General features: G+C 57.5%; 1 protein-coding gene across 5 annotated transcripts in view; it reads right to left on the bottom strand.

Annotated features, from left to right (window-relative positions):
• DCTN1 (dynactin subunit 1) overlaps positions 1-24,630 on the bottom strand; it is a 79,842-nt gene that overhangs the window by 14,789 nt on the left and 40,423 nt on the right. For 4 of the 5 annotated variants that reach the window (XM_063157832.1, XM_063157829.1, XM_063157828.1 and 1 more), the window contains exons 6-20: positions 20,581-20,598; positions 16,391-16,411; positions 12,197-12,385; positions 10,228-10,425; positions 9,361-9,565; positions 8,975-9,053; positions 8,312-8,471; positions 7,326-7,430; positions 6,463-6,654; positions 5,021-5,137; positions 4,182-4,334; positions 3,138-3,298; positions 920-1,088; positions 545-613; positions 78-140 (exon numbers count right to left, since the gene is read on the bottom strand). In XM_063157832.1, the coding sequence (XP_063013902.1) occupies positions 78-140; positions 545-613; positions 920-1,088; positions 3,138-3,298; positions 4,182-4,334; positions 5,021-5,137; positions 6,463-6,654; positions 7,326-7,430; positions 8,312-8,471; positions 8,975-9,053; positions 9,361-9,565; positions 10,228-10,425; positions 12,197-12,385; positions 16,391-16,411; positions 20,581-20,598 (1,899 nt within the window). The remainder of the gene's footprint in view (positions 1-77; positions 141-544; positions 614-919; positions 1,089-3,137; positions 3,299-4,181; positions 4,335-5,020; positions 5,138-6,462; positions 6,655-7,325; positions 7,431-8,311; positions 8,472-8,974; positions 9,054-9,360; positions 9,566-10,227; positions 10,426-12,196; positions 12,386-16,390; positions 16,412-20,580; positions 20,599-24,630) is intronic. The other variant, XM_063157830.1, reaches the window with a different exon arrangement.

The following is a 24,630-nucleotide window of genomic DNA, read 5'->3' on the forward strand; positions in this document are numbered from 1 at the left end:
AGCAGGAAGCTGGCATGTGCCCAGCCATCCTGGCAGGTGCTACCTGGAGGAAGATCCTACCTGGAGGAAGATCCTACCTGGAGGAAGGCCCGCAGCCGGCACACCTCCACCCCCATGCAGTCCAAGGCACTCTGAGTGAACTGTGGGCACAGGCACAGGGACCCTCAGCACAGGGACAGGGACAGGGGTCCCAGGGCACACCAGGGTTTCAGTCCCAGGAATTCCAGGACGTACCCTGCCACCACCCCATGATTTCCAGGAGCAGGGACACAGGCTGAGGCAGTCAGGCTGCTTCTGGTCTGGTTTGGTTTTATCCAAGCGTGCAGGACTCTGGTTCTTCCCTTGGGAAATCCAGGATACAACCCCCACCCCGAGACAGGAGCGTCCCCACATTCCCACTCTCGCTCTTCTCGTCCCCATGTCCCCATTCCCTGAGCCCAGTGCCATCACTGGGGAAGAGTGGCTGTACTGGGGAGTGGCAGCAGGGGCACCTCCCCTCCCACAGGGATCCTGGGGACACAGAGGTGGGGTTGTCCCCACTCACCTTGATGTGGTCAGCCAGCTGCAGGGTGCAGTCCTCAGCCTGGTCAGCCAGGTGGATGCTGTACAGGTGCTGTGGGAATGGCAGGATCAGCATCCACATGGAAAAAATCCAATGTGGGAACGCTCAAAAAAAACCCCAAATTTTGAGGTTTTGGGCCATTTTTAAAATGGAAGTAACAACAGTGCCCCAAAAGAGCTGGTGGTGCTTAACCCCACAGGTGAGCAGCGTGGAAGGGAGGAATGTGGGATGGACACAGAGCAGGGGACACAGCCATGGTCACCTGGGTGACAACACCCAAAGGAAAGGGCTGCCAAAAGGAGCTGATCCACGTCCAACAGGTGAGGTGGCACCTGCCCCCAGTGCCACCAGCCCCACCTGGTAGTACTTGATGGCCTTGGTGAGCGGCTCCACGTTGACGGTCTCGTCCAGCTGGTCCTTGTGGAGCAGCTCGATCAGGAAGTCCAGGGAGCGCTCGTGGACGCTCATCTCGGGGTACAGGGTCCCCACCTTCTTGTACACCTCCACACTGCAGCGGTTCAGGGCCCTGAGGGGACAAGGACAAGGGGCTGGGGGCACCTCCGGGCAGGGCGTGGGAAATCAGAGCCCTGAGGCATCGCTGGCCTGGGGACAGGGACACGGCTGTGACCTGGCTGGGGCTGGAGCTCCTTCCCAGGGGGACACCAGGAGGGTCATGGAGATGGGAACCCTCACCAGGGAATAAGGGGATCCTGAGGCTTCTTTGTAGCCTGGCTCCCAAAATTCCTTCATGTGTCACCTCTTGAGAAGGAGAATGGGAACCCATCCTTCTTCTCTAGCCTGGCTCCCAAAATTCCTTCATGTGTCACCTCTTGGGAAGGACACACAGAGGTCACAGAGAAGGGGATCCTGCTGTTTTTTTCTAGACTGGCTCCCAAAATTCCTTCATGTGTCACTCTTGAGAAGGAGAATGGGAACCCATCCTTCTTCTCTAGTTTAGATCCCAAAATTCCTTCATGTGTCACCTCTTGGGAAGGACACACAGAGGTCACAGAGAAAGGGATCTTCACAAGGAAATAAAGGGATCCCACTGTTTTTTTTCTAGCCTGGCTCCCAAAATCCCTTCCCAAGTCACCCTTTGAGAGGGACACTGAGAGGTCACAGAGAAAGGGATCTCAGAGCTTTTTTCCAGCCCAGTTCCCAAGATCCCATGTGATCTCTTGAGGGACACAGAGAGCTCATGGAGAAATGGATCCCACTGCTTCTTCTCCCCACATCCCTTCCCATGCCATCCCTTGGGAAGGACACACAGAGGTCACAGAGAAGGGAACCCTGCTGGTTTTTTCTAGATTGGCTCCCAAAATTCCTTCATGTGTCATCTCTTGGGAAGGACACGCAGAGGTCACAGAGAAAGGGATCTTCACAAGGAAATAAAGGGATCCCACTGTTTTTTTTCTAGCCTGGCTCCCAAAATCCCTTCCCAAGTCACCCTTTGAGAGGGACACAAAGAGGTCATGGAGAAGGGGATCCTCACAAGGGAATAAGGGGATTCTGCTGTTTTTCTCTAGCCTGGTTCCCAAAACCCTTCCCAAGTCACCCTTTGAGAGGGACACTGAGGGGTCACAGAGAAAGGGATCTCAGAGCTTTTTTCCAGCCCAGTTCCCAAGATCCCATGTGATCTCTTGAAGGACACAGAGAGCTCATGGAGAAATAGATCCCACTGCTTCTTCTCCCCAAATCCCTTCCCATGCCATCCCTTGGGAAGGACACACAGAGGTCACAGAGAAGGGAACCCTGCTGGTTTTTTCTAGATTGGCTCCCAAATTTCCTTCATGTGTCATCTCTTGGGAAGGACACACAGAGGTCACAGAGAAAGGGATCTTCACAAGGAAATAAAGGGATCCCACTGCTTTTTTTCTAGCCTGGCTCCCAAAATTCCTTCTCATATCACCTCTTGGGAAGGACAGAGAAGTCACAGAGAAGGGGATCCTGCTGCTTTTTTCTAGACTGGTTCCCAAGATTCCTTCATGTGTCACCTCTTGAGAAGAAGAATGGGAACCCATCCCTCTTCTCTAGTTTAGATCCCAAAATTCCTTCATGTGTCATCTCTTGGGAAGGACACGCAGAGGTCACAGAGAAAGGGATCTTCACAAGGAAATAAAGGGATCCCACTGTTTTTTTTCTAGCCTGGCTCCCAAAATCCCTTCCCATGTCACCCTTTGAGAGGGACACAAAGAGGTCATGGAGAAGGGGATCCTCACAAGGGAATAAAGGGATTCTGCTGTTTGTCTCTAGCCTGGTTCCCAAAATCCCTTCCCATGTCACCCTTTGAGAGGGACACTGAGAGGTCACAGAGAAAGGGATCTCAGAGCTTTTTTCCAGCCCAGTTCCCAAGATCCCATGTGATCTCTTGAGGGACACAGAGAGCTCATGGAGAAATGGATCCCACTGCTTCTTCTCCCCAAATCCCTTCCCATGCCATCCCTTGGGAAGGACACACAGAGCAAGGACCCCATGGCAAGGCAATAACAGCGACCCCACCGACCTTTCCCAGCCCGGCTCCCCGAACGCCCGGAACTCCGCCCGGGAGGGCGGGACGGGCGGGGCCGGTACTCACTGCTCGTATTTGTGCAGCGTGGCCTGCAGCAGGCTCAGCGAGTAGACGAGGCCGGCGGCGAAGCTGAGCTGCTCCCCGGGGGCTCCGCGCAGCCCCGCCCGCTCCGCGCAGCTCTCGCTCAGCTCGAACCTCTCCTGCGCCTGTTTGCTGATCAGCTCGGCCTGGGGGGGGGACAGGGAAATCCTTCAGGGCATCATGCCGTGCTTCCCTCCCTGCTGTGTCCTGCTGAGCCGTGGGTAACAGCCCTGCAGCCCCAAAATGTCACCTGTCCTGGCAAAGTGACCCTGAGTGCTCCCCCCACCCCTGGCTGCTTCCTCCCCTTCCCTTCTCCCACACCATTTTATAAGCGTGGAATCATGGAATTACTTAGGTTGGAAAAGTCCCTTAAGACCACAGAGCCCAACTGTTCCCCCAGCACCACCACTGACAATGTCCCCAAGTGCCACATCCACAGGGTTGTTAAATCCCCCCAGGAATGGGGACTCCACACTGTCCTGGGGACTCCACACTATCCCCAAGTGCCACATCCACAGAGCTGATACATCCCCCAGGGATGGGGACTCAACTGTCCTGAGCCACATCCACAGAGCTGTTAGATCTCCCCAGGGATGGGGACTCCACACTGTCCTGGGGACTCCACATTGTCCCCAAGTGCCACATCCACAGGGCTGCTAAATCCCCCAGGGATGGGGACTCCACACTGTCCTGGGGACTCCACACTATCCCCAAGTGCCACATCCACAGGGCTGTTAAATCCCCCAGGGATGAGGAATCCACGCTGTCCTGGGGACTCCACATTGTCCCCAAGTGCCACATCCACAGGGCTGCTAAATCCCCCAGGAAAGGGGACTCCACACTGTCCTGAGCCAGGCCTGCACACCTCTTTCCAGAAGGAATTTTCCGATTATCCCACCAGAAGCCCTGCAGGGATGGCACCTCCGCTCACTCCAGAACTCTGGGAAGTTCTCCAACACTAAACACCCCAAATCCCCTGGGGACAAAGGCGTTGTTTTCCATGCAGGGGCTGTCCCCAGGCTGTCCCACCTTGCAGATGAGGCGTGGGATGAGCAGGAGCACCAGGACGCAGTCGTGGTCGCCGCCGTGCCGCAGGAAGCTGTCGGGCATGAAGGAGGTCAGCAGGGACACGTGGCGGTTGGCCTGCTGCACCTCCATCTGCCGCAGCTCCATCTCGATGGCCTGAGGGACACTGAGAGTCACCCGCCTGCTCCAGGGCCTCCCTGGCACAGCCCAGCCCAGCCCAGGGGGATCAATCATGGAATGCTGCTCCTTGGAGAATGCCTCAAGGCACGGCTGGGATCTCCCAGCCCACCCAATGTCACCCCACGCCATGGGCAGGGACACCTTCCTCCATCTCAGGGTGCTCCAGCCTGGCCTTGGGCACTTCCAGGGGTGGGGTAGCCAGGGTTTCTCTGGGAAATCCCTTCCAGGGCCTCACTATCTAAACTTTTCCCCAATATCCCATCTAAATCTCCCCTTCCCCAGTGGGAGCCATTCCCTGTGTCCTGTCCCTCCATGCCTTGTCCCCAGTCCCTCTCCAGCTCTCCTGGAGCCCCTTTAGCCCCTGCAAGGAGCTCTGAGCTCTCCCCAGAGCCTTCCCTTCTCCAGGGGAACATTCCCAGCATCACTCCAGAGCAGAAGGGCTCCAAAATCCTGAAGGTTTGGGCTAGAAGGACCTTAAAGCCCATCTCATCCCAGCCCCATCCACGGGCAGGGACACCTCCCACTAGCCCAGGTTGCTCCAAGCCCTGTCCAGCTTAGTTTTGGACACTTCCAGGGATCCAGGGACAGCCACAACTCTGGGAATACCCTGGAGCCTGTCCCAGTGCATGGATAAGCCCACCCAGGTCTCCTGCTGGCCCTACCTTGGCGTGAGCTTTTGTCTCTGCAAATTTGATCTTGAAGTCGAACATCTCGGGGGGCGGCTGCTGCTGCTTCTCTGCAGACGCTTCCTGCTGGCTCATCAGCTCCCGGTTCACATCCTGGCCATGGGGACACCATGGGGACATCATGGGGACACCATGGGGACATCATGGGGACATCATGGGGACATGGAGATCAGGGAGCCCACACCCCCAGCAAGCCCCTCCCAGCACCTCCTCCTTGGGGGGCTCCTTGTGCAGCACCCAGTGAAGGTGGAGGGGAGGGAGAGGCACCAAGAGTGTTCCAGCCCAGGAATATCCACAGGCTCCTTCCCCAGCTGCCTCCCCTGCCAGCAGATCTGAGCCCAGGGCTGGGATAACCCCACAAGGAGGAAATTTTTCCCAATACCCCATCTAAATCTCCACTTTTCCAGAGGAAGCCATTCCCTGCGTCCTGTCGCTCCAACCCTTGTCCCAAGTCCCCCTCCAGCTCTCCTGGAATATCCACAGGCTCATTCCCCAGCTCCCTTCCCTGCCCAGAAGACCTGATCCCAAGTCCTCCTCCAGCTCTCCTGGAGCCCCTTTAAGGCACTAAAAGGGGCTCTGAGGTCTCTTTGAAGCCTTCATGGACATTCCCAGCTCTCCCAGCCTATCCCTGTGGGAGAAGGCATTGGGGGGGTCCCTATGGAAGCTCCACAAGGAACCCACTCAGCTCCAAGCTGTATCCTGCCATAGCCAGGACACTCCCAGGGGATGCTCCCTCTGGCTCTCCTGGTCACCAGGTGAGCTCCAGGTAGCCAGAGTTTCTCTGGGAAATCCCTTCCAGGGCCTCACCATCCTCACAGAGAAGAATTCCTTCCCAAGATCCCATCTAAATCTCCACTTTCCCAGTGGGAAGCCATTCCCTGTGTCCTGTCCCTCCATCCTTTGTCCCACGTCCCCCTCCAGCTCTCCTGGAGTCCCTTTAGGGCACTAAAAAGGGTTTTGAGGTCTCTTTGAAGCCCTCAAGGACATTCCCAGCTCTCCCAGCCTATCCCTGTGGGAGAAGGCATTGGGGGGGTCCCTATGGAAGCTCCACAAGGAACCCACTCAGCTCCAAGCTGTATCCTGCCATAGCCAGGGGATGCTCCCTCTGGCTCTCCTGGTCACCAGGACACTCCCAGGGGATGCTCCCTCTGGCTCTCCTGGTCACCAGGACACTCCCAGGGGATGCTCCCTCTGGCTCTCCTGCCCACCAGGACACTCCCAGGGGATGCTCCCTCTGGCTCTCCTGCCCACCAGGACACTCCCAAGGGATGCTCCCTCTGGCTCTCCTGGCCACCAGGACACTCCCAGTGGATGTTCCCTGTGGCTCTCCTGCCCACCAGGACACTCCCAAGGGATGCTCCCTCTGGCTCTCCTGGCCACCAGGCGAGCTGCAGGAGGGGCTGGAGGTGGGGACCCACCTGCAGGTGAGCCGTGAGCTCCCGGTACTTTTTGATGGTCTGCTGGTAGTCGGCCACGGTCTCCTGGGCGGCCTCCACGCGCTTCTCGGCCTGGCGCACGCGCGCCGTGGCCATGTCCAGCTGCTCCCGCAGCTCCAGCTCCGTCTCCCGCGCGTTCTCCTGCAGCTCGTCGTTCATCTCGTTCATGGCTTCCTGCAGGGAGGTGGCACCGAGGGGACGGTCACACAGCGGGGCTCGGATGTGTCCCGGTGCTCCGGAGAGCTTTCATGAATCCTGCTGGTGCCATCACTGCAGCTCCCCGGACCAGGAGCGGGAATTCCTGGGGTAAGAGCTGCTGCTGGAGCAGCCCCTTCCCAGGAATTCAGCAGCTGTTATCCCAGGGAATTGAGCAGTTGTTATCCCAGGGAATCAGCAGCCCTTATCCCAGGAAATTCAGCAGCTCTTATCCCAGGGAATTCAGCAGTTGTTATCCCAGGAATTCAGCATTTGTTATCCCAGGAATTCACCATTTGTTATCCCAGGGAATTCAGCATTTGTTATCCCAAGGAATTCAGCAGTGTTATCCCAAGGAATTCAGCAGCCCTTATCCCAGGGAATCAGCAGCTGTTATCCCAGGAAATTCAGCAGCTCTTATCCCAGGGAATTCAGCAGTGTTATCCCAGGAATTCAGCATTTGTTATCCCAAGGAATTCAGCATTTGTTATCCCAAGGAATTCAGCAGCCCTTATCCCAGGGGATTCTGCAGTGTTATCCCAGGAATTCAGCAGCCCTTATCCCAGGGAATTCAGCAGTTGCTATCCCGGAATCCAGCATTTGTTATCCCAAGGAATTCAGCAGTGTCATCCCAGGGAATTCTGCCTTACCAGGTCCCCGACGGTCTCACGCAGCTCCCGGACCTTCTCCTCCAGATCCAGGTTTCTCTCTGTCAGAGTCTCCACCATCTCCTCAGCACCCAGCGCTGCATCCACCTGCCAGGACACACATCCCAGTCCATCTGTGTGCCAGGACACACATCCCAATCCATCCCCTGCCATCCCAATCCATCCCTGCTCCAGGACACACATCCCAATCCATCCCTGCTCCAGGACACACATCCCAATCCATCCCTGCTCCAGGACACACATCCCAATCCATCTGTGTGCCAGGACACATATCCCAATCCATCCCTGCTCCAGGACACACATCCCAATCCATCCCTGCTCCAGGACACACATCCCAATCCATCCCTGTGCCAGGACACACATCCCAATCCATCCCATCAGGACACACATCCCAGTCCATCCCTGTGCCAGGACACACATCCCAATCCATCCCTGCTCCAGGACACATATCCCAATCCATCCCTGTGCCAGGACACACATCCCAGTCCATCCCTGTGCCAGGACACACATCCCAATCCATCCCTGCTCCAGGACACATATCCCAATCCATCCCTGCTCCAGGACACACATCCCAATCCATCCCTGTGCCAGGACACACATCCCAATCCATCCCTGCACCAGGACACATATCCCAATCCATCCCATCAGGACACACATCCCAGTCCATCCATCCCATCAGGACACACATCCCAGTCCATCCATCCCCCAGGACACAAATCCCAAATCCCAAATCCATCCATCCCCCAGGACACACATCCCAAATCCCAATCCATCCATCCCCCAGGACACACATTCCCCCCTCCAGGCAGAGCCAAGCACAGCTCCACTGCTGGAACAGGGTTTGGAATTAGGGAATATGGGACCAGGAGTGTTGGTCCCTGCAGTGGGATCTCCAGGAGTCTCAATGCCCCAGATGTCCCCAAACTGCCCACAAACATCCCAAATATCCCATCCCACCTGTCCCTCACCTGCTCCTTGAGCTCATCCACCGTTTTCTCCGCCTGCTTCACCTCCTCCTGCAGCTTCTCCCGCTGCTGCCGCAGCGACTCCAGCTCCGTGTTCTTCTTCTCCATCTGCTTCTGGAGCTTCACGTGCTCCTGCTTCTCCGAGGCCGACAGGTCCCTCATCCTGGGACAGCCACAGGTCCTGTCAGGGCCCTCCCAAGAGCCCCACTCTGCCCCAGCCAGGATAACAGAGCTCATCCCTCCCAGGTTGGGGACATGAGCAATGTTCCCAAAATCCAGCTCATTCACACCAAGGGATGGGTCCCACCTGAACTTCTTGGCTGTGGAGTCCCAAATAAAAAGCCCATGAGCACCCAAGCCCTGGAAGGTGGGATCATCCAGGGAGAGGGAGATCCCAGGGCTGGGCAGGGTCTGGAGAACAGTGCTGGGATACCAAGCACCACATCCATCCATAGGGAATGAGGCTGGAGTGGCTCATTGTCCCCATCCCCACCACTCCCCTGTGACAAGGGACTCTCCCTTCCCTGTGGATGCTTTAAGAGCTCGGCAAAGATCCCAAAACCACCAGCAGGAATGACACGGGCTGCTCCAGAGGAGGACTGGGATTGGTGTTCTCAGACTGAGGGAGCACAAGAGGCCTGGGAAGGAATTTGGGTGAGCTCCCACCTGACAAGAGCCTCCTTGAGCCTGGCATTCTGCTCCTCCAGCTGTTTCACCTGGTAGCTGGATGCTGCTCCATCAGAGCCTGTGTAGGAAAGGAGGAATCAGAATCCCATAATCTCAGAAGCCCAGACTGATTTGGGTGGGAAGGGATCTTAAATCCCACCCATTCCCATCTCCTGACAGGGGCAGGGACACCTCCCACTATCCAGGGTGCTCCAAGCCCCATCCAACCTGGCTTTGGACACTTCCAGGGATGGAGCAGCCAGAGCTTTTATGGAATAATTCATTCCAGAGCCTCAGGACCCTCAAAGAGAATTCCTTCCCAACATCCCACCTAACCCCACTCCCATTCCCCATTCTCCAAGCCCAAAGTCCCTTTCCCTTCCCACCTTTCTCCTCAATCTCATGCTTGAGGATCTCCAGGTCCATGGTGAGGTATTCCACCTTCTCCTTGAGGGAATCCACCTCCTGCTGCAGGGACTCTGCCCTCTCCTCGGCCATCTCCTTGTCCAGCGTGGCCATCTCGATGGCGTCGGCCGTGTCTGCCATCTCCTCCATGTACCTTTCCTTGGCTTCCAGGGCATCCTTGGCTTCCTGTGGGCAAGCACAGCAGCTGAGGGGACCCCACAACTCTGGAGAGACCCCACAGCAGCTCTCAGGAAATTATTGTCCCTCAAGGCTCCCCCAGATCCAGTGGACACCAGGTTATCTGGGATGGGAGGGGACGGCCCAGCGCTCCAGGGTGTCCCACTCCTCTCTTCCCTGCTTCACACCCAGAGCCAGGCAGGAGAAGCAGGTGAGGACAAAGGTAAGGAGACAGGGAATGCTGGAACAGACAGATAAATCCCTGGGGAAAGAAACCAGGAATCCACTGTGGAAAGTAGGGCAGGGAGAAGGAAACACTCCTTGGATGGAATCCTGGGAGCTGCAGGCACAGCTGAGGGGAAAGGGAAGCACCTGGAACTCCTGGAGAGAGAGAGAGAGAGAGAGAGAGGGAAGGAGGAAGCACCCGGAGACACACAGAGAGAAGAGGGAAACATCTGGAAAGAGAGGGAATAAGGAATTCAAATCCCACCTTGGCTCAGCCTGATTCCCAAACACACCTGACATCAATTCAGAGCAAAGACTTTGAATTGCACCAGGGGAGCTTTAGCTGGACGTTGGGAAAATTTCCTCCCAGAAAGGTTTGTCAGGGCTGGAATTCCTCCTGCAGTCACCTCTCCAGGCACTGCCCCATTCCCAGGACACTCACTCACCTTCTTGGCCTCCTTCAGGCGCTTCTGGAGCTCAGCCTGCTGCTCCTGCATTTTGCTCTTCCATTCCTGCACCTGCTCCAGCTGGATCTTGTACTTCTCCAGCTCCTTGAGCTTCGCCTTGTCCTCATTCCTCTTGATTTTCAGTGTCTCCAGCTTCTCCTCAAGGTCCCTGACCTGAGCACGGAGATTCTCCTCCTCCTACAACACCGAGCCAAGAATTAGGGAAGGAGCAGGGACATCCTTGGACAGAGCTCTGGGGAAGTTTCTGGAAGCCCAGGGAACCTGGCCTGAGACCTCCAGGGACTTGGGAAAAGGGCCTGGAGTAGCAGGATTAGATGGGATTTTGGGAAGGAATTCCTGGCTTGCCCAGGTTGCCCAGAGAAGCTGTGGCTGCCTGATTCCACTGCAGCATCCACATCATCCCCAGGTGATCTCCCCCCAGGGAAAACTGATCCAGCTCCTTTTCCAGCAGCTCAGCTCCCAGGGCCGGGAAAGGCTGATGCCAGCATTCCCCAAAGCAACGGCTGCAGGGACAAAGGGATGTCACCTCCCTCCCTGGCAGCAGCCACAGGGGCCAAAGCTTCAAATCCCAAAGCTGGGTGACAGCAAGGAACAGGTCTTGGACAAATCCAGAACCTCCCATGGATCCCACCTCTGCTGCTTTCCCAGCTTGGACATTCTGATGTCCCCAAAAAAGCCACTTCTGCACCCAGCTACAGAAACCAGAGAGCTCTGGCCATGGGGACACAGGTGGGGACATCCCCTGTCCCCACCCTGGGGCGCCTTCCCCAGCTCTCCCTTCCACACACAATGCCAGAGCCTTGTCCTCTCCTGCCATTCCCTCCCTGGCCTTGTGCCCCAAATCTCTCCCAAGCTCTAATTAACTCATTAATCAAAGCAGGATGGAAGTGATGAAAAAGTATTTTAAAGATCAAAACGGGAATAACTCTGTAATGATTAAAAATCCCTGAATTTGGGGAATATTGCATCTTTCTGGGTGGGCTTTGCATCCCAAGGCTGGAGGGTCCTCAGTGCATCCCTGCTGGTCCCTTCACCCCAATCCCCCAAGTTGGGGAAATCCTGAACCTCTCCAAGGGGTCTTTCCATCCCAAGGGAGGATGCCCCAGTGCAGGGACTCTGCCAAACTGCTCTGATGTCACCCGTGTCCCACAGGGACCCTGCCAAACTGCTCTGATGTCACCCGTGTCCCACAGGGATTTATTTGGGAAGGGATGGAGGCGCACAAGGAATTCTCTTTGGAAATGAAGGGAGGGTTATTTGGGAATTCTCTTTGGAAGTGGCCTCGCAGCTTTGCTGGCTCTGTCCTGGCCAGCTCGGACCTGTCCCAATGCTCCTCCCACAGCCCGGTGACCACCCCCAGGACCCCTCAGAGCAGCTCCTCCTCCTCCTCTTCCTCCTAGTGCTGGGTGCAGTTTTCTCTCCTGCCGGCTGGGGAGCACCGTGAGAGCCCAGCGCTCACCTGGGCAGGGCTGGGGGCAGCGCTCACCTGGGCAGAGCTCACCTGGGCAGGGCTGGGGGCAGCGCTCACCTGGGCAGGGATTGGGGCACAGCTCACCTGGGCAGGGCTGGGGGCAGCGCTCACCTGGGCAGGGATTGGGGCACAGCTCACCTGGGCAGGGCTGGGGGCAGAGCTCACCTGGGCAGGGATTGGGGCACAGCTCACCTGGGCAGGGCTGGGGGCAGAGCTCACCTGGGCAGGGCTGGGGGCAGAGCTCACCTGGGCAGGGCTGGGGGCAGAGCTCACCTGGGTAGGGATTGGGGCAGAGCTCACCTGGGCAGGGATTGGGGCACAGCTCACCTGGGCAGGGCTGGGGGCAGAGCTCACCTGGGCAGGGATTGGGGCACAGCTCACCTGGGCAGGGCTGGGGGCAGAGCTCACCTGGGTAGGGCTCGGGGCACAGCTCACCTGGGCAGGGCTGGGGGCAGAGCTCACCTGGGCAGGGCTCACCTTGGTGGGCGAGGGGACCGGCGGTGCCCCCGGCGAGCCGAGGGAGGGCGTGGGGATGACGGGGGCCACCAGCGGGGTCTGGGCGGGCGTGCCGGGCTCGCTGCTGCTCATCTCCCCGCCCGACGCCGAGGCCGAGCCCGAGGGCCCCGCGGTGCCGCCGGACGCCGAGGACGTGGGGGTCCGGGTGGGCTGCAAAACACGGGCACGGGTGAGGGGGAGGCAGGGGGGACATCCCTGATGTGCTCCCACAGGTCCCACCCTGACACCTCTGGTGACTCCCTGATTCCCGTTTCCAGCAGTGTCACTGATTTGTGTCACTGTCCCTCAGGAATTCTGCTCTGGAGGAGCTGGGCTCGGAGAGAATTCACGGATAATCCATTGGGGAAGGACTCCACACGTTTCCCAGAGAAGCTGGGGGTGCCTCACATCCCTGGAAGTGGCCAAGGCCAGCTGGGAGCGCCCTGGGATAGTGGGAGGTGTCCCTGCTGTGGCACTGGATGATGTCCAAGGTCCCTCCCAACCCAAACCATTCCAGGATTCCATTTCCCAGCTCCAGAGCTCCAGATTCCATTCTCCCAGCAAAACCTCAGAGCCCACCAAGATGAGAACCCAGATTTAGGGGAGCAACAAGAAAATCAACAAGGAGTGAGTTCCCAGAGTCCAGCGGGGCCTGGTGCTGCTTCATTAGCACTTATGAGGCTGTTAATTAATCACCGTCTGAGCCCAGGCAGGGGGAAAAGGGGTGAGGGAAGCACCAGGACCCCCCAGGCTCCCACTGGTCTCCTCATGGACTTTATTTCTGGACCACTCACCTCTTACTGTAAATTAAATTTCCTGACTTGATTTTATTTCTAGAAATGGGATTTTTGGTGCCATGAGGGTTCACCTAGTGTGAGGTTTCACCCATGGGTACAACTGAGAAAGAGAAACATCCACCCTCTGCCCTTATTTTCTCTAAAATGGAGGCAAATCTGAGTTAACTCGATGGCAGAAAGTCCAGCACCCCTCGGATAGGCCCAGCCTGCCCTCCTGAGATGATCCCAGCTCTCTCAGGCACAGAAAATGGGGGATTTCTGGGTAGCACCAAGCCCCAAGTGCTTTCTTTCAGATACAGCTCAAAGCAAAGACGTTTGTTATTCCTGCTGCTTTTGGGGTCACAGATCCCCCACAGGGAGCAGAGTTAGATGGGATATTGGGAAGGAATTCCAGGGTGCTGAGGCCCTGGCACAGGTTGCCCAGAGCAGCTGTGGCTGCCACACCCCTGGAGGTGTCCAAGGCCGGGTTGGATGGGGCTTGGAGCCACCAGGGACAGTGGGAGCTGTTCCTGGGCGGAGCTGGATGGGCTTTAGGTCCCTTCCAACCCAACCCATTCCGTGATTCCAGGATCCCAACTCCACCTCCCTGCCAAAGGTGTGAGGGCAAAGGAGCAGGAGGTCCCATGGGACATCCCTGCAGAGACACCAACAAGAACCATCCAAAGCCAGGGAATGGGGGCATCCCAAAGCCCTGGGGCTGGTGGAATCCACCCCTGCCTGGGGCTGGAAGCGTCTGCTGAGCATGGAGCCCTCCCTGCAGGAGAGTTCTCCACCTCCAAACTCCATCTTCAAGGATTTCTCTCCCACATCTCCTCCCTTCAAGCCACAAGTCCCTTCCCAAGGTGAATGCTGGTGGCTGGAGCAGCCCCCGAGGGCCAGCTGGGACCACACAGCCCAGCCTGACACCTCAGGCTCTCCCAGATCCCACTCAGATCCCACCTCAGGTCTCTCAGATCCCACTCAGATCCCACTGATCTGATCACTCAGATCCCACTCAGATCCCACCCCAGGTCTCTCAGATCCCACCTCAGGTCTCTCAGATCCCACTCAAATCCCACCCCAGGTCTCTCAGATCCCACCTCAGGTCTCTCAGATCCCACTCAGATCCCACCTGAGGTCTCTCAGATCCCACCTCAGGTCTCTCAGATCCCACTCAAATCCCACCCCAGGTCTCTCAGATCCCACTCAGATCCCACCTCAAGCTCTCTCAGATCCCACTTAGATCCCACTGATCTGATCTCTCAGATCCCACTCAGATCCCACCTCAGGTCTCTCAGATCCCACCTCAAGTTCTTTTAGATCCCACTCAGATCCCACTGGTCTGATCTCTCAGATCCCACCTGAACTCAGATCCCAAATCCCAGCACAAACTGGGACAGTGAGGGAGCAGCAATGCCCACAGGGACCCCCTGGCACAGCCTGGGCACTGCCACGTGGATTTCATGCTGTTCCATCCTGGGAGAGGGTCCCCAAGGATCTGGATCTGCTCCAGAGGAGCCCATCACCGCTGGGAGCTCCTCTGGGCTCTGCACAATGAGGTGGAAGGACAACGGTGGGGATGGGAGCCAAGGGGTGGTGTTTGGGTGGGGTTGGCCACCAGTGGATCATGTTTGGGTGGGGTTGGCCACCAGTGGATCATGTCTGGGTGGGGTTGGCCACCAGTGGATCATGTTTGGGTGGGGTTGGCTACCAGTGGATCATGTCTGGGTGGGGTTGGCCACCAGTGGATCATGTTTGCATTGGCATCCACAAGAACGGCCACATTTGAGTGGGGCTGGCAATGAATGGGTCATGTTTGGGTGGGGTTGGCACCCAATGGATTCTGTTTGAATGGGGTTGGTATCAAATGCATCCTTTTTGTGGTGGGATTGGCACCCAGTGGATCATATTTGACTGAGACTGGCAAAGAATGGATTGCTTGTGAGTGAGGTTGCACTCAGTAAGTTGTGTTTGAGTGGGGTTGGCACCCAGTGGATCGTGTTTGAGTTGGCATCCACAAGAATGGACACATTTGAGTGGGGTTGGCAATGAATGGATCATGTTTGGGTGAGGTTGGCACCCAACAGATCATGTTTGGGTGGGATTGGGAACCAATGGATCGTGTTTGAGCTGCGTTGCCAATGAATGGATCAGGTTTGGGTGGTGTTGGCACCCAAAAGATCATGTTTGGGTGGCATTGGGAACCAATGGATCGTGTTTGAGCTGTGTTGGCAATGAATGGATCATGTTTGGGTGAGGTTGGCACCCAACAGATCATGTTTGGGTGGGACTGGGAACCAATCGGTTGTGTTTGAGTGGGGTTGTCAACCAACGAGTTGTGTTTGAGCAGGGCTGGCAACCAACAGCCCATATTTGAGTGGGGTTGGCAATGAATGGATCTTGTTTGAATGGCAAACAATGGGTTGTGTTTGGGTGGGGTTGGCACCCAGCAGCTCGTGCTTGGGTAGGGTTGGCAATGAATGGATCACGTTTGGGACTGGGAACCAATGGATCGTGTTTGAGCTGGGTTGGCAATGAATGGATCAGGTTTGGGTGGTGTTGGCAAACAATGGATTGTGTTTGGGTGGGGCTGGCACCCAACAGCTCGTGTTTGAGTGAGGTTGGTACCTAATGTACCATGTTTGAGATGGTGTTGGCATCCAATGTGTTGTGTTTGAGTGGGGTTGGCATCCAAAGGCCCATGTTTGAGGGCGGCTGGCAATGAATGGAACATGTTTCAGTGGGGTTGGCACCCAATGGCCCATGTTTGAGTGGGACTGGCACCCAATGGCCTGTGTTTGAGTGGGGTTGGCACTCAATGGCCCATGTTTGAGTGAGGCTGGCACCCAATGGCCCATGTTTGAGTGAGGCTGGCACCCAATGAGTGGGGTTGGCCATGAATGGATCATGTTTGAGTGGAGTTGGCACCCAATGGCCCATGTTTGAGTGGGGCTGGCACCCAATGGCCCATGTTTGAGTGAGGTTGGCACCCAATGGCCCATGTTTGAGTGAGGTTGGCACCCAATGAGTGGGGTTGGCACCCAATGGCCCATGTCTGAGTGAGGTTGGCACCCAATGGCCCGTGTTTGAGTGGGGCTGGCACCCAATGGCCCATGTTTGAGTGAGGTTGGCACCCAATGAGTGGGGTTGGCACCCAATGGCCCATGTTTGAGTGAGGCTGACACCCAATGAGTGGGGTTGGCCATGAATGGATCATGTTTGAGTGGAGTAGGCACCCAATGGCCCATGTCTGAGTGAGGTTGGCACCCAATGGATCCTGCTGTTGGCACCCAGTGATCCATGCTCGTGACGGGGCTGGCACCCGATGCTCTGAGTGGCGCTGGCACCCCCGGGGCCGCCGGTGCCCCCCGCGCTCGGTGCCCCCACCGTGGCTGCTCACCTTGGGCCGGCGGGCGGTGCTCTGGAGGGCAGCGGGAGCGGAAGCAGAGAGGACAGACAGTCACACAGGGACAGAGGAGCAGAGAACAGCCGCCGGCGGCCGGAGCGGCAGAGCAGGGAAAGGAGACAAAAGACAGCACGGCATCGTTAGTGTGCCCGGCATCGTTAGTGTGCCCGGCATCGTCAGCGTGCCCCGTGGCACCGGGTGTGGCATCGTTAGCCTGGGCGCTCGTTAACCTGCTCCACGGGCAGAGATCCCATGGGATCCCCTGGCACAGCTCCCATGGGACCACAGGAACAGAGCCCAGAGCCAGCCCTTGCCCCATCCCTGCCCCTCCAGCCGAGTGTGGGGACAGAGCTGGGCACAGAGGGCACATCCTGAACCCCCAGCCCGACCCTACTGATACCCCAGGGCAGATCCACCCTGTAATTCCAAGGAATTTTGGTCTTCAGAGGCAAAGCCTGGTTCAGGTTGGCTGGGCATTCCATGGGCACGGGGGGTTTGACCTCCCACGCCTTTCCCAGAGACCCCAGAGTAGGAGATGGAAAGGATTTAATCTTAAACGTGAGTTTTCTCCTCTCCTCATCCCTCTGGTTTTAAAAAGGCCCAGAGCACCCTGAGCAGCTGCCTCAGAGCCCCCAGGCTCTGCTTTGTTTAACCAGAAATTCCAGGGACACCACAGAGCTGATCCCACACTCCCAGCTTCTCCTTTCATGGCTGGAATTAAATCATCCACGATTTTGGGGCAGGACCCCCCCACACCCCTCCATGCACATGCAGCAGCTCCCAGCAGCTCAGGGAGGGGAGGCCACAGGGCTCAGCCTGGAACAGAGACAAATACGAAATTATTTCATATTTTTCCCCTTAAAAACAATCCCTAATGGATGGAAAAGGAGGAGTGACCAGGCTGGTCCTGGGGGGCAGCGGGTGGGCATTGGGAACATCTGTCCAGCTGCAGCCTTGGAGCACTTCCACGCTCTCCCTCATGTCTGATTCCATGACCTAATCCCAGCTGGGAATAAACAGGAGCAGAACAGATGGATAATGGCACTGCCACATGATGTCATGTCCAGGATGGGGACAGGAGGCACACGGAGCCCACCAGGGACCAGCAGCTCCAGCTGATCTCCAACACGGCCGTGTTCCCTCCCGAGGCCTCAGGAACCTTGGAGCTTTATTTCCCTGTTTTCAGTATCAACCTGGATGTGTTTGCACTTCCAAACTTGTCAATCCTGAGGAAAGACATTCCCATCTTCCACAACATCGGAGTGACCAAATTGGCCAGGAAAATGGAATTGCAGCAGCACAAGTTCCAGACCTTCAAGTGAAACCCTCAGGATGCCCTTCAGGAGCTTTCCAGCATCTTCCCAAAGTCCAAGTAAGCAACGTGGAGCAGCAACAAAAATCTGGGAAACACTTGGAAAACGTCTTCTTCAGGAACTCCACATGTGGGGGGACTCAGGAGTGGGGCAGGGCTGGGGGGGTCCCACATCGACCCCTGAGTCCGTGGACGTGGGGAAATGTCACCTGGTCCTGGATGGGGGACACTGATCCCTGTCCCAGGAGACACCGAGCCTTGTCCTGGGGGACACCGAGCCCCAAACTGGGGGACAATGAGCCTTGTCCTGGGGGACACTGAGCCTTGTCCTGGGGGACACAGAACCTTAAACTGGGGGACAATGAGCCTTAAACTGGGGGACACTGAGCCCCAAACTGGGGGACACTGAGCCTTGTCCTGGGGGACAATGAGCCCCAAACTGGGGGACACTGAGCCTTGTCCTGGGGAACACAGAACCTTAAACTGGGGGACAATGAGCCTTGTCCTGGGGGACAGTGAGCCCCAAACTGGGGGACAATGAGCCTTGTCCTGGGGGACACTGAGCCCCAAACTGGGGGACACTGAGCCTTGTCCTGGGGGACAGTGAGCCTTGTCCTGGGGGACACTGAGCCCCAAACTGGGGGACACTGAGCCTTGTCCTGGCCGTGGGGTGAGGGACACCAATTCAAACCCAGCCTCAAACCACACCAAACCCTAAAAACAGGGAGAAGCCTGCTGGTAACCATCCCTAAAGCCACGTGGAATGACAGGGAATAATCCTGCTTTGTGCATCCTTGGGAGATCTGGTCCCCTCCATGTGATGACCACTGAAAGTTGAAGTTCCAGGACCCCTGGGATTTGTGGCAAATGCATGTTCTGGGATGCTCCAGCTGCTCTCTCCATCAGGAATGGGGGATGTCTGGGCTCTCCTCCGTGGTGGCACCATCTGTCCCCCAGCCAGCCATCCCTGGGCTCTGGAAAAGTCAGTGCCCAGGATGGGACGTGGATTTTCTGGTGTTTGTCATCGTGCCAGCACTGGGAGCAGAGGCTCCAGCCCCACCTGGATCCAGGATGCTCCAACCCCCCTGCTGGGGATGGATGGACGGACGGATGGATGGGGATGGATGTTCCATGGAGGTTCTGCTCTGCTGTGTAATGCTGCTGCATCAATATTTATGGAATTACAAAACCTCAGCTCCCAGGGGAGCCTTGGGGGCTCCGAACCGGCGCGCTCCGAGATGGACTCAGCTCCTGGCAGCAAAAACTCTGGAAAAATCCTCCTGGACACCAAGGACTGACTGTGGTGGGGTCAGCACTGCCTGCTGAATGTGGGGTCCCACAATCCCTCCTGATTTGGTTCTGCTCCAGGTGTGGGAATCCTGATCCAGGCAGGAGCAGCGAGTGCTGGATGGATGAGCAGGAATGTGTGAATGTCACCTTCCAGCAGGCAGGACAGGGGAGGTGTCACTGGAGCCTTCTCCTGGATTGAGTTTCAAGGCTTCAGGTCTGAACTTCACAGCCTGTGGCTGCTGCTGTGGAGAATTCCCAGAGTTTCCAGGAGGATTCCAATAGGCAGCAGCTCCTGAGTGGGGTGGGCAGTGCTGGGGGTGATGCCCAGGCACTGATCCAGTGCTTCTCCATGCTGATGCCATCCCACTCCATTCCCAGGAATTTGGCCCCTTTGGAGGCACCTCCCCTCTGCTGGAGCTGAGTCCCAGCCCCAGGATGAGCCCCTCAGGGTGTGGTTCCCTGGGATACTGCTGGGAATTCTGCATTTTAAACAACCAGCACCACCCAGGTCTCACAGGTGTGATTCCACGGGTGAGGAGAGGAGCAGCAGGAAAAGCAGGATGGAATCCAGGCGTGGGGCTGAGCTCCAGCAGCCCCCACCGCCCCCTCCAACGGGGCACAGGGAAAGCAGCATCCGTGAAAGTTTCACGGGGAATAGGATTAACAGGGCCACGTGACGAGGAGCGTCGGTGTCTGAGCTCAGGGAGGTGCAGGGGTAAATCAGGAGCATTTCCTGCCAGGTACAGACCAGCTCAGGTCTATTCCCTGCCATCAGCCAGAAATTCCCAGGATTTCTCTTTAAGCTGAGCAGTGACATCGTGGTTACACTAAAAATAAACATATAGGCCAGTGCCCGCGCTGTCACCTGCGGGAATGGCAGCCTGGCAGGGACTCGGGCACTGCCAGCCCCTGGGAATGCCAAAGGCTGAACCCAGCAGCGTGGCTGGCAGGAAAACCGGGATTGTGGGCACACAGCTTCCCCAGGGTGGGCACCGGTGGCACTGGAAGCAGGGATGGCACCGGCAGCAGGAACAGCACTGACACTCTCAGGCTGTGGGGACAGGGACAGCAGCAGGGATGGCATTGGCACCCCTGGAGCGGGAATGGCACCAGCCATGGGCACAGGGACAGCAGCAGGGATGGCACTGGCACCCCTGGAGCGGGAATGGCACCAGCCATGGGCACAGGGACAGCAGCAGGGATGGCACTGGCACCCCTGGAGTGGGGATGGCACCAGCAGCAGGGACAACACAGGCAGCAGGGACAGCACTGACACCCCCAGGCAGAGGGGATGGCACTGGCAGAGGGGACGGGGATGGCACCGGCAGCGGGGACAGGGCCCCGGCAGAGCCGCAGAGGCGCTGCATTGGCCGGGTGACACGGAGAGGGGACTCCGGGAGCTCGGAAGGCAAAGCCAGCCATGAACCGATGCTCACCCACCGCCCCCCTCCTCCCCGAGCCCGTCACGCTCCCAATTACAGCCCGGCAGCACCAACGCGGGGAAAACGGGCAAAACCAGCGAGGAGGCGGCCGGGAAGCGGGGACGCGATGCCGGAGCGGGGGATGCGGGCGCGGACCGTACCTTGCGTGTGGCCGGGGCCTGCCTCATCGTCGCGCAGGGACGGCCGGAGCGGGAGGAGACGGAGCAGCGGGTCAGTCAGCGCGGCCGGACACGGCAAATGGCCGCGGCCTGCCCGGGGGCTCGGCGGGGGCTCAGGGGGTCCGGGGCAGCCCCCCCCGGCCGCGGCCGCTCGTCCCCGCTCCGCCGGTGGCTCCAACCACCGCCCCGGCGGCTCATGACATCACCGCGGAGGGGCCGCACCGCCGGGCGCTGCACCGAGCCGGGCGGATGGGGATGGGGATGGGGATGAGGATGGGGATGGGGATGGGGATGTGATGCTGCGCTCGGGGAGGGTCTCAGCGGCTCGGAGCCCCCCCGGTGTCAGCTCCGCGGTGCTGGCGGCTCCGTGGCTGCGCTCGGTATCGCCGCCGTGCCCGCAGCCAAACCCGCCCCGCGCCGGCAAACCCCCCCGGGAGCGGACAGACGGACGGAGCGGAGCCCGGATGGACAGATGGACGGCGCCGAGCCCCGAGGGATGGACAGATGGACAGAGGGATCATCTTGCCGCGCCGCCATCCAGCGCCAGCTCCGCACCGACACGGGCGGATCGAGGGAGCTCAGGGTGTGGAGAGACCCCCCCGAGCCTCGGAGAGCCCCTGCCCCAAAATCCCTGCCCTAAAAATGCCCCTCAGGGCGGCGTCCAGCACGCCCTGAGCCTCGCTGCCCTGCCAGGACCGTTCCTGCAATTCCTGCCCGACATTCCCGGTGTCCCTGGACAAGAACTCTGCTGGGAACCCACAGGATGTCACCAAAAACTCTCCACGAATCCATGGAGTGCCCCACGGAGTGCTGGAGAGCAGCTCCCTTTACATGAACACATCTTAAATCCCATCCATTATATGATTGTTGTATTATGTAACATGAACACAGACTCATCCAGCTCCCATTCCAACTGTGTTATTTCCCAAAATTCCCACACTGTGAGGGGAGAGGAGCTCCGGGTGCCCCACGCTCACACCCAACCCTCCACACACAGAGGGAATTTTACCTCCAGTGTTTCCAGTCCCTCACCACAATCCTGCCAATCTCCAGGAAAAAGCATTTAAAGGCCTCTTTGGCATTCCCTGGAAGCAGCCCCTCAAGGATGTCAGGCTGGGGACATCCTGTGTCCAACTGATCTGTGCTGGGATCTGATTCCTGAAAAACCCCTGGATCAGGGAATCAGGGGTGGGGGAAGTGTCCAAGGCCAGGCTGGATGGAGTTTGGAACAGCCTGGAATAGTGGGAGGTGTCCCCTTGCCCGTGGCATGGGATAGAACTGGATGGGCTTTAAAGTCCCTTACAACCCAAACCATCCCATAATTCTGGAGCCCCTCTGCTCTGGAGTCAGGATTGCTGGGAATGGAAAAGGGGAAAATCCAGAGAATTCTCAGAGGGCCTGGAGGGGCTCCAGGAGAGCTGGAGAGGGACTGGGGACAAGGCCTGCAGGGACAGGAGCCAGGGAATGGCTCCCACTGGGAAAGGGGAGATTGGGCTGGGATCTTGGCAAGGAATTGCTGGCTGGGAGGGTGGGCAGGGGCTGGGCAGGAATTCCCAGATTTGCTGTGGCTGCCCCTGGATCCCTGGCAGTGCCCAAGGCCAGGCTGGATCCACCTGGGACAGTGGGAGGTGTCCCTGCCCATGGATGGGGTGGGAATTTTTGGGATTTAAGGTCTTTTCCAGCCCAAACCATTCCAGGATTGTGGAGCTCTTTTGCTCTGGCAGAGCTGGGAATGTTCCCCTGGAGAAGGGAAAAATCCAGAGAATTCTCAGAGGGCCTGGAGGGGCTCCAGGAGAGCTGGAGAGGGACTGGGGACAAGGCCTGCAGGGACAGGAGCCAGGGAATGGCTCCCACTGGGAAAGGGGAGATTGGGCTGGGATCTTGGCAAGGAATTCCTGGCTGGGCTGGAATTGCCAGATTTGCTGTGGCTGCCCCCGGATCCCTGGCAGTGCCCAAGGCCAGGCTGGACACTGGGGTTGGAGCCACCTGGGACAGTGGGAGGTGTCCCTGGATGGGTTTAAGGTCCCCTCTAACCCAGCCCATTCCATGATTCCTCTCCTGCAGCTCCCTCTGGCTGCGTGCAGGCGCTGGGGGCAGGGCAGCATTCCCAAGGGACAATTTTGGGCACTGGAATTGCATCTCCAAACAAAGAAACCCCGAGCTCCACCAGCCTGAGCACCACTAACCCAGAGCTGACACAGGGATCATTCAAATCCATTCCGACGCTCCAACAGAATCTCCCTCCCATTCCCACTGCCCTGGCCCAAAACAGAAATCCCTTTTCTGAAGCATTTCCAGATGAAATCATCCTGGATCCTTGGCTTTAAGCCCCTGAATGATCCCAGGGCTGTGTCCATTTCTGGAGGAGCCACGTGCAGGCTCACACGGATTTAAGTTTAAGATAATTATGGGTATTAGAGCTGCTCTAATGAACCAGCTCCTCTCCTCTCGCACAGCTCTGCTCCCTAAATCCAGAATATATCAACTCTTCCCACACAAAGATCCAATAAATGCAGCAGCAGGGAGAAAATGCAATTAACCCCAGGGAAATGGTGTCAGGTGCTTTGGGCTGTCCCTGAAACTCCTCAGGGACGGGTAAGGGAGGTTTTTTATCCTAAATCCATGAGAAGGAGGTGGTGGCACCAGCACAGATGGGAGAATTCCTGGTTCTTTAGAGGATTGGAGAGGAGATGCCAGGTTAACTCCAGCTCTTTTCCATGGAGTCATCTGTTTGCAGCACCAGCTGCTGCTCAGCTCCTGTCCCCAGAGGGTGACATCAAAATAATCCCCACAGGCTCCCTTGGGGACACACAGAGCTGTCACAGGGGTGTCACCAGGCCTGAGGAACAGCAGCGCCTGGGAAATCTGCCCTGGGATCATCCAGGCCCTGCCATGGACACGGTTTGGGCAGCGGGGGTGAGCTGGGGTTTGGGAGCTGATGGATCATCTGCTCCTCTAAAGGATTAACGGGGCTTGGGGTGGCCCCTCTGGGTTCAACAGAACAGCTGGGACCTGCTCCGGGCTGGAATGGGCCAGCTGCTCCTGCATGGAGACTGGGATAGCACCGGGATAACACCGGGATAACACTGGGATAACACCAGGATAACAACCTGGCCATTCCTGCATGGAGACTGGGATAACACTGGGATAACACCGGGATAACAACCTGGCCATTCCTGCATGGAGACTGGGATAACACTGGGATAACACCAGGATAACAACCTGACCATTCCTGCATGGAGACTGGGATAACACCGGGATAACACCGGGATAACAACCTGACCATTCCTGCATGGAGACTGGGATAACACCAGGATAACAACCTGGCCATTCCTGCATGGAGACTGGGATAACACCGGGATAACACCGGGATAACAACCTGGCCATTCCTGCATGGAGACTGGGATAACACCGGGATAACACCGGGATAACAACCTGACCATTCCTGCATGGAGACTGGGATAACACCAGGATAACAACCTGACCATTCCTGCATGGAGACTGGGATAGCACCGGGATAACACCGGGATGACACCGGGATAACACCAGGATAACACCAGGATAACAACCTGACCATTCCTGCATGGAGACTGGGATAGCACCGGGATAACACCGGGATGACACCGGGATAACACCAGGATAACAACCTGGCCATTCCTGCATGGAGACTGGGATAACACTGGGATAACACCAGGATAACAACCTGGCCATTCCTGCATGGAGACTGGGATAACACCGGGGTAACACCGGGATAACAACCTGGCCATTCCTGCATGGAGACCGGGATAACACTGGGATAACACCGGGATAACACCGGGATAACACCCAGACACTGACCTGGCCACTCCTGTATGGAGACTGGGATAACACCGGGATAACAACCTGGCCATTCCTGCATGGAGACTGGGATAACACCGGGATAACACCAGGATAACACCCAGACACTGACCTGGCCACTCCTGTATGGAGACTGGGATAGCACCAGGATAGCACTGGGACAACAACTGGGTACTGACCTAGCTGCTCCTGCAG

The sequence above is a fragment of the Melospiza melodia genome, chromosome 5, assembly GCF_035770615.1.
Source record: "Melospiza melodia melodia isolate bMelMel2 chromosome 5, bMelMel2.pri, whole genome shotgun sequence".
Classification (NCBI taxonomy): Eukaryota; Metazoa; Chordata; class Aves; order Passeriformes; family Passerellidae; genus Melospiza; species Melospiza melodia.